Source organism: Sebastes fasciatus, chromosome 14 (genome assembly GCF_043250625.1).
Source record: "Sebastes fasciatus isolate fSebFas1 chromosome 14, fSebFas1.pri, whole genome shotgun sequence".
Lineage (NCBI taxonomy): Eukaryota > Metazoa > Chordata > Actinopteri > Perciformes > Sebastidae > Sebastes > Sebastes fasciatus.
Window position 1 is genome coordinate 29429470 of NC_133808.1, and position 9859 is coordinate 29439328.

The window sequence follows — 9859 nt, forward strand, 5'->3', positions numbered from 1 at the left end:
ATGGCCTGTAATGATCAATAAAACATTATAAATATAACCGTTGTCATTCAAAAATACACCAGACTTTGCTTCTACAGTATACTCTTTGGTATCACCTGATTTGACGAGCGAAATTTTAAAGTTACACATTCTAACAGGTTGTAAAACTGAACGAAACGTTACGTATTGAACACAAAAAGGCAACGAAGTTTAGGTTTAGGCAACAAAGTTTGCTAAATTTAGGGAAAAACATTGTATTTTGGTTTAAAATAACTATCTTTCAAAAGTGAAAGTGAAACTTAACGCTTGTCGACTTAAAGATAAGTACATGTTGTAACCTGTGTTTTATGTCTCATCCATCACCCTCGACCAACACCCCAAATCGTGTTCCAGGCAGTCTAAACTACAGCACCTGACTTCCGCTTCTGCTCTTGTCATAATTACTATGGTCGCTAGAGGTCACTGTCGTGTTCTTTTATACCTTCTTTCGGTGATCTACCATGTGAACAGATGATAAAACCTACTATTGGGTGTAGTAGGCCCCTATTGACCCACATCTATTGGGCCCACATCTATGGGGCTTAATGCAACTGATAACACCAATTTAAACCAAACACTGGCTCTAGATACGTCCATTTTTGTTTTCACGTTTTCACATTGGTCATCGTAGTTCTCCTACACGTTTGGCAGACGGGAGAAGATTCAGTTGGTTGCGATCTGCAACCTCACCGCTAGATGCCACCAAATCCATCACACTGCACCTTTAAAGTAGAACAGTTAAGTCCAATCGCAGTTGTCTCTTTTTGTTTCTATTCTTTCATTGTTTTGTTTACAGTCTAAAGGTTGTTTTAAAATGTTTTTCTTTGGATATACGAGGATTTTTATTGTGCATAAGGACTGGTTTAATGTATTGGACTGCAAGGATAAAGATGCAGAGGAGGAGCAGATCGGCAGAGGGTAAATCTATTCATTAGTCCATAATCGGTTTGTGTGGGTGGCTCCGGTATTGTATTCATGCTGGCAGCTGTAGCACCAGTAACACATTAGCTGCCGGTTCACTGTCAGCCTCACTTTCGGTTCTGCTCAACACCGTTCAACATGCAAATAGAAGAGAGATTTCCCAAAAATTAGATTTTGAGGATTTCATGTTGTGTAAATAAGTGGCCCCAGACCTCCCGTATTTTACACACTGTTATGACGGGCATATCTGCACATGTCCTTGCAATGGGTTCTTGCTGGAGGTTAAAAAACAAACCCTACTCTTGTAGCTGGAGAGCGATGGGATTATGATTGAATCCTTTTTTTTTTATTTAAGTGGATTTCTCTGCTTAAAAATGACGATCTCCAAGTGGCGTATCTCGTTTTTGGTGCGAACGTAAAGTGGACCATCCTACTGTCAAAGAGAGCAAGCTCCTATGTAATTATGCAAAAATGATTTGGTAACCATGGTAACACATCTGTGTCAGCTTACGAGTGCAGGGATTCTCCCCTGATAACCAGAAACTGAGTGTGTTGAGCCTGTGTCCTTTCACACAAACCCCCCACAGGTCCTGATTTGGTCCCGTTTCTACCCATTTGTCATTATTTGCGACCAATAAAGCTCATAAGCACCTATTTCTTCGTCAGCTCTTTGTCACCACCAGACAAGTTAAATAAATGCAGAAGGTGTGACTTTGTTATTCCAAAAGCATATTTGTACACCCGACTCATAACTCTCTGCAAACCATGTCTCTGTCGCGGAGCCGTTTTACAGTCAGACAGAGGAGGTTCAGTAAAAACTGGATGGTGACACACAGCTAATAACCAACAATAACGTCCTCTATATTTGACTCAAAAGATCAGCACTGTCAACACAGCTTGCTATTGGTTGATGGCGGAAATTGGCGGGTGAAAGGTCACCAAAGTTGAATTTGACGCAAAGAATTTGAACTGATTCCTCAATTTGAAAAAGACGCAAAATCCACCTATTACCTAGTGGGTTAGAAAAATTCTAAATTGAGCATGTAAGCAAATAGTTTGTCACCTGGTTTAATCACTGAGCTACTTCGATGGAAAAAGTTTTGATTCCATGACTGCTCATCTGATAAAAAAACCCTTCAAAATAAAGCTACATTTTGACCTCACTGTCATCACGTTAATCACAATTTTATCACATCTCTGTCATTTCAACGGAGGGCTGAAGATCTGAGGGTTTCACATGTCAAACAGTAATCCAAATCTTCGCTGTCACACGACGATGTAAACCATAAACCACCAGCATTTCATCTGATTTAAAATGGTCTCAAATGGCTGTGGACAACAACCATGCAGCAGCACTATTGGGTTGGTGTATGTAACGAGGTGGAAGATGTGTCTGCTAACAATGCAGTTGCTAAATTTATCTGGCTGGCTGCGTAGGCCAAGTTACTGTTTTCCTCCACGGCGGTGATGAAGGCTACAGATAACATTCAAAGAAGTATATAAATACTAATACCAGGTGTGTCTCCCTCTCCCCTCTCAAATGAAGAAGAGTTGAATCCCACCCAAAGATAACAAAAACACGGATTTATAACATCTCATATTGTGCCTAACTTTAGTGGATCATAACATATCGGGTATGGAATTAATCTGCAGATTCAAAATGAGACCAAACTTTTCTATGGATGTCAGTTTTTGAGACACGACAAAGGCCAAAATGGTCCTGCAACAGACTAGGTAAGGCTTGTTTTTAGCCTAGCTGATTGCTGATACTGAAGTAGTTGTTGATCACTTGCAGCCCCCTATGAAAAGGGAGGAGTCAGCAGTCAATGATGGCATAAAACAGTGAATAAAATAGTATTTTAAAATTGTGAATCACCACAACCATGAGAGGTCCTTGAGCATACAGTTATAAATGTGCATACAAAATATTAAGTAGATGGATCCAGTAGTATGAGAGATTAGCCGTGGACAGACAGACAGACTCACATACACGACTGAATACATGATCTCCCCACAGGCTTACGCCTGGCGGAGATAACTATATGTGTCACACTGTGTCGCAGGTCGTTTTACTTTAACACTATTAATATAAATCCTGACTGTACCGTTCTTGGCCAGGATGACAGCGATGTATTGCTGGCTGAAGGTGCTGACAGTGAGCAGCATGGCCGGCCTCTGGGAGGTGACGAAGCTGAAGGCCACGTCCTCTCTGGCCCTGCTGCTGCTGCTCTCTGTGGAAACACTGGAGGCCTGCGAGCGTCTGTTCTGCATCACTGAGAAGGGCTCCTGGAAGGTGTAGGTCACTGAGGACTCCATGTCGAAGGACACCGACACCTCTGCACACACGGGGACACACAGAGGGAGGGAGAGGGAGAATGGTTTCAGTGCCTGGAGCTCCGCACAACTGTTTTTGAAATGAGATTAAAAGAGTGAAAGCCAGCTCACAGCCTCCAGAGGCTGCAATGTTCATTACACCTCCAATTATGAAAGCGTGAGCTGGAAAAATCAACAGAACCCTAATCAAACGTGGGCTAAAAAAATGTAGATTGTGTCCAGTGGGCACAGCTACAGGGAAAGGCACTGTTTTGAATGAAAATCTGTCCAAAAACAATGTCTTTCTGCAGAGGTGTAGCGGTACACGCAGGCACACGAGAACTCACTGGGCAGGTGGATTTACTGTATATACCTACAATCCATCTTGCAGAGCAAGGCTGCAGCAAAACATGTATTGTATTCTCTGGCCTTTTCTGCACAAAGGAAACATCTGTTATCCTTAGAATAAACTCACTCACTCGCTATCTTTCTGTAACACCGGCTAATCATGCGCACGCACTACTACGAATATGGAGCAAACACATTATTAAGCATCATCAGAGAAAAGACGATGACTCAGATATAATGTCGACAACAAACCAGCAGCTGCAACAGCACCACGGGGATTCAAGTGTTGTCCATCAATGCCATACAGACCGCTGTTACCTCAACAGAACTCCCTCGGCAGCGTGCGCCTATTCCGTGTTTTGTCGTGTGAACAAGTCAAATGTCTTACCTTTCAAATTAAAGACACCGCACGTGGAGTTAAGAGGGAGTAGGGGAGTGTTTGGGGGGGATGGAAGTCCCATTGCTGCAATAACAGATTTATAATGAGAGTGCCTCAGTGATACCTATAGACTGTATATAAGGAGTGGAAGTCACTGTGGCATCACCCATTGGTTTGTGGACTGACGTTATGAAGCCTCGAGTTCGGCAATTTGGCCATTGCCATCTTGGTTATTGGCCGTTGCCATGTTGAAGACATTTTTAGGTAACCAAAATGATTACAATTAACTTTCATGTATGGCTGCAACTAACGATTATTTTCATTGTTGATTAATCTGCTGATTATTTTCTCAATTAATCGATTAGTTGTTTGGTCTATAAAATGTCAGAAAATGGTGAAAGATGTCGATCAGTGTTTCCCAAAGCCCAAGATGACGTCCTCAAATGTCTTGTTTTGTCCAGAAATCAAAAAAGATATTCAGTTTACTGTCATAGAGGAGTAAAGAAACCAGAAATATCCACATATAAGAAGCTGGAATCGGAGAATTTGGACTTTTTTTCTTAGAAAATGGTTGGCTATTAATTTAATAGTTGACAATGAATCGATTAATAGAGTAGTTGTTGCAGCTCAACTTTCATTAACAGAAAACACTGTGAAAGCGTTAAAGTTATACGACAAAAACACGGATAACTCCCAGACCGGACAACGCCGTGGTAGCGACATGTCAATCACAAGGTCGCCTCGCCCTAAAGCATCCCCTGCTTTATGGTCTATCTGACTCTAAATGGGACCATAATTTACTAAATGAACATCATGCTGTATTGAAGAAGATTTGAAACTAGCGATTGAGACCATAAACTCATGTTTACAATGTTTACTGAGGTAATAAATCAAGTGAGAAGTAGGCTCATTTTCTCATAGACTTCTATACAACCAGAGGAGTCGCCCCCTGCTGGCTGTTAGAAAGAATGCAAGTTTAAGGCACTTCTGCATTGGCTTCACTTCTCAGAAGCGGAGGTTGCCGTGTCTCTGCTAGTAGCACATCCATTTACAATCTCTAGGCAACTGCTGCAAATCATTGCTGGGTAAAGTAAAGATACAGTTAAAGAAAATAAAACTGACAGTTTGTTTTGCAAAGAGGAATGGTTTAATCATACCCTTGCTTTTAATGCGGAGCACTTTCATTACGTCAAAACTTCAGAGCTTTGAAAAATCTGCCTTCATACTATCATACAGCTGAAAGCATTTATCTAAGAGCTGCATTTTACTTCTGAAAGTTTAAGTCCCACAGAGACAAGGATCAAAGGGAGAGTCTTTAACCTACAGGGGACATATCTGATAGGCAGCACAACAACACAGTGGTAAGATCCAAGTTGTAATAAAGCAGAAATATCTTTGAACAGCAGTGGGATTAACTGTTTCCTGGCAAGGCTTCCACTTTCATATTTAACACACCGATCTAGAGGAAACCGTGTAAATATCGCAGTGTTGTCTGTCACATTTGCGGCCAGAATTTCCATCTCTTGACGCTTCAGAATACGTCTTAAAACTATTTCTCTCCACCAATGTATATCTGTGGCTGTTTGCTCAGCCTGCTGCTCTGGTGTTGGCGTCTGTGCTCACATACTGCAGGAGATCATCTGGTCTAATGCATTTTAAATGCTCTTGGAGTCTGGAGCCAGGACAAGTATTAATTGCCTCTTGCATTACTTGCATTTTTTATTGATGCTCTGTAATGGAACAACCTTGGCAGTGATCGATTATTTATTTGTTGTGATCAACATTAACCCGTTTAATTACATTAAGTGCGAAGCTTTTGTTGTCGATCAGCACACTCACCTTGGTTACAGGTGGTTCCCCCGTAGGCGGACTGGGAGCAGTCGCACACGTAGCCGTTGCTCTTCTCGATGCACCTCCCCCTGTTGTGGCAGAGGCTGCTGGAGCCGCTGCAGTAGCCGGGGCAACCGGAGGTCACCCCCGGGGTCATCTTAGCCCTCTCCTCCAGATCAAAGCTCACGCCGTTGACGGTCAGAGTCCTGATGCAGCCCAGGAAGCCTCTCTGCTGGGACGCTGTTCCCCCTGAGACCAGAACAGCCGTTTAGTCACATCTAATGCTCGCTGGCTGTACTAAGAAGCATCTTTGATGATTTTCATAACCACTATTCCCTTTAAGGCTGATGGGGATTTACGACAAACATTTACTTAATTCCAGTTTGCATCGAGAGCAACTCTGTAGGCACTTAAGCGTGTGAAACCTCATTAAGACTAAATATACAATGTAATGGACTAGACAGGTTTCCAGGAGACGTCGCTGTGGGATGCACATAGAAAACAAAACGTTTGTGACACGGTGACAGCAGATCATTTATGCTTCATAGAGGTGGGAGACTGATGACTTATGATGGAAATGTATCACATTGTTATTATGCCTATAATTTATCCCAGAAAAAAACAAAACAGGTGGGTACAATTTCCTTTCATGATCCCACGAAGCTCATAAATGATACTTGTTAAATGAAGCTTCATAATATGTTTTTGAATATGTCTGGCATATGTCTAGTGGTATATTTTGATGGCGCAAACAGCAGGGATCCCATATGTTGCTACTGGTAATATGTAGCATGGGAGGCACGTCTATCAGGAGGGGGTTTACGTCTTGTTAACCCCCGCTGGCAAACAGCACAGATATCATACTAACGTTATAGCAGTAATGTATAGGGCTATATGGGCTTTCATGCTATTAACCCGTGCTGCCTGCTGATGGTCTGGGACACACACAGAGGTCATTTCTCACTACCTTTAAAGGCTCTATATCCCCTTAATATGACACATTAACGAGACCTTTCAAAGGGTTTTATGTTCTCAGCAATGTATGTTTCCCTGGGTCAATATGTTCAAATCACCCACCTACAGATTACAGCCTACTGATGTTATACTTCCTCAAATTTACGCCTCAAATTAGCGGGCAAGACAGATTTCTTAATTGTAACATTAGATATCTCGGCAGTGGCTGAATAGATATTTAACCATTCAAATTACATTTGAAACGTCCATCTCCTTTCTTTCTTTTGCAATTTGAACTGCAAAGATAGACCAATATCTTATAATGTTAGTTTATATCAACAACAAAGGACCCTGGGAACATTTGGTTTCCATCCGATAGCAAGTAATACAGGGCCAGAATCGCCGATATTGATATGGATACTTTTTATAATTAAAAGCGGCTGACGTACTTTCATGTTGCTTTCCACTATTATTTACTTATCACTTGCATGTTAAAACACTCGACACCTTCAAGGCAAATATATAATATTGTAAATTGAATGTGCAAACATAAAAAGTTTTGGGTTTTAATAAATAAAGTGCATGCAGGACAACAACCGCTCCACCTGTCTTAATCTTTGCTAAGGTGCTGGAAGAATCATTGAGTCCAAAAGATGATAGCAAAGATATCCGCACACTTAGATCTATGCAGTATTTCCCTTTAATAAATAAAGCGCAAACATTTATTTGTTCAGAACAATTAATGTTTTAAAAACTTTTTTAGTGCAAATAACAAAAAAAAAGCACAAACTGCCCTCAAACATCACTCACAGCTGTGAAACAGTGATGTTTCCAAACATGCTCCTCTTTCTTCACATCATGTGTCTGTTGAGTAACTAGTCAGGGTGCACGCCGCGGTGAGCTGTGTATGCATGGCGCGTTTGTTGTTTGAATGCAGTCTCAACTCACAACAGCAGTGAGAAGCAAACTGTGCAACAGATCAGAGTTTGCACAAACAGTTCTACTGTTTGATGAAATACAGATGGGTGTAGAAGAGACAAACGGACACCTATTTTGTATCGATCCTATTAACGCTAAAATCGATCTTCAAACGAGAAATATCGGTAGTATCAATATTTTTGGATCGATCCGCCCAGCCCTAATAGGAACGATCCCGCCGTTTCTCACTTAATTTCCATTTGTCATGTTAGCTAGCTTTAGCTGACAGATGTCTGTCACTTGTAAAAACCTTTTGGGGAAATGCTAAGACGAGAACCACATAGAAATGTACCTCTAAAAAATAATGTTACTTATTTCCATCAAGTTACTGTACATGCTAAACATGTCTAAATATTAGCCCCAGTACTTCATTCATCCTGGGTTGTGGAAATCTGTCTATACGTGTTCCGGTTGACAATCAGAAAGAATGGGTTTAATACGGCCTTTTAGTGTAATTACAGTATAATTATACAGAGAAATTATATTCACATTCAATGTTACTTAAATAACACGATGCATCTGTCACTGTTTACAAAAATCTATAAAAGATAAATTGACGGGGCTTTTAAATAAATAATTAACAGCCCTACTGTGCTGTATAATATACTGTGATGCTATTGAATATTATAACATTTTAACAGTAATATTAGGTGATACACTCACTATTCATTTCAGTGTTCTGCACTCCTATATTCTATTATCCATCACAATTGACCTCTTCCTTCAAATAGTGCTCTATTTAAGGATGTGCTAACGTCGTTGGGTAAAATATGACAGAAGTTGAACTAGAAAATTTTTATTTTTGATCTGGTTACATCCAGGTAGGTTTTGCATAACATACATTTAGAGTACCATGTTGTAGGCAAAATCAAATAAAGGTGTTTTGTTTCGATCATTGAATGGTATGTTCTTGTATATATTAGTTCTATAGTGAGCTTTTTTTAAATTTTTTAAACGATTGTTTTATCATCTACTTTTCCAAACTAGCAATCGGTTTTAAAATGGCATTAAAAGCCATTATAGCCGACATAATCACACGTTTAGATTAACTTCTGAGAGAATGTCGTAAAAATGACACCTTTGTACCTTCTTAGGAAATCAATTAAATCTTCACCTAATGATGGATTCTTCTGAGGTCAGCAGAGGAGTATTACTTCCATTTGTTATTTCACTCCTCTGATAAATTATTTGGTAAAGTAAATGACCCATTAAGTGCATGAACTGTAGCCTACAGTAAAATGGAGAACACTTTTTTAAAAAATGGGTTCTGTCCCCTCCAGAGGGCTGGTGTATTATTAAGGAGATACATTAAAATGTCAGAGGGGGGAAGGCTGCTGCAGAATGTGAGATGCTCCTGTACCCGAGCAATAATGGAAAAAAAAATATTACAATGCATTAGTTCTTCACAGCAGCTTACAGGGCAGGTTTGTATTTTTTCAAGGTGCTTACAGTATAGTTATAATTTTCCTCCCTATTTTATCTGTGAAGAGATGCCCTTGTACTGCGACTACATTGTAAGAGATAGGGGATAAAATATGCAGTCCTTGCTCTGTGCAAAAATTCATTTTAAAGTTCAGCCAAAGCTAACACGAACGTGAGCTTCAGCTGCCCTCCAGAAGGCATCCTGGCACAAAACAAGCATGGTGGACTTTGTCTCCCATTTCTTACAGTGAGTTGTGCTACGAAAGCATCACCTCAAGGCCAGCTCAGAGAGGAGGAATGATTATTACGACCAATAACTCCTTTTTTTTAAAGTACAGATGGTATGTGAGCGTTGTATTAAGGCATCTGAGCCTTTCCTTTAAAGGTTAATGTCAATCTGGACCCTATTACCCCATATCTTTGTGTCTAACAGACTAATAGCGACAACAATTTCTGCTCACTGGCTGCAACATGGTGCTATTGGGGCAAGCTGGCACCGTCATTTACGTCCACTAAAAGTGCTTGTTTTTGCCATGACAGGCTCTGATTGTTATTATAAGTGTCTGACATTATGGAAAGAGTCTCGCTCAAGGAGAAGTCTCGTTGTGAAATCTGGCGAGGTGACGTGTTGCCGGAAGACAATGGTGGAATAGTGGAATACATCCATGGTGGAAATGGGCAGAGTTTGTTGTGTTG

General features: G+C 40.6%; 1 protein-coding gene across 1 annotated transcript in view; it reads right to left on the reverse strand.

Moving 5' to 3' along the window:
* The window catches only part of cntnap5a (contactin associated protein family member 5a), a 104208-nt gene that overhangs the window by 12662 nt on the left and 81687 nt on the right, over positions 1-9859 (reverse strand). Inside the window, exons 18-19 of the mRNA XM_074657793.1 lie at positions 5819-6058; positions 3045-3275 (exon numbers count right to left, since the gene is read on the reverse strand). Coding sequence (XP_074513894.1) covers positions 3045-3275; positions 5819-6058 — 471 coding nt within the window. The remainder of the gene's footprint in view (positions 1-3044; positions 3276-5818; positions 6059-9859) is intronic.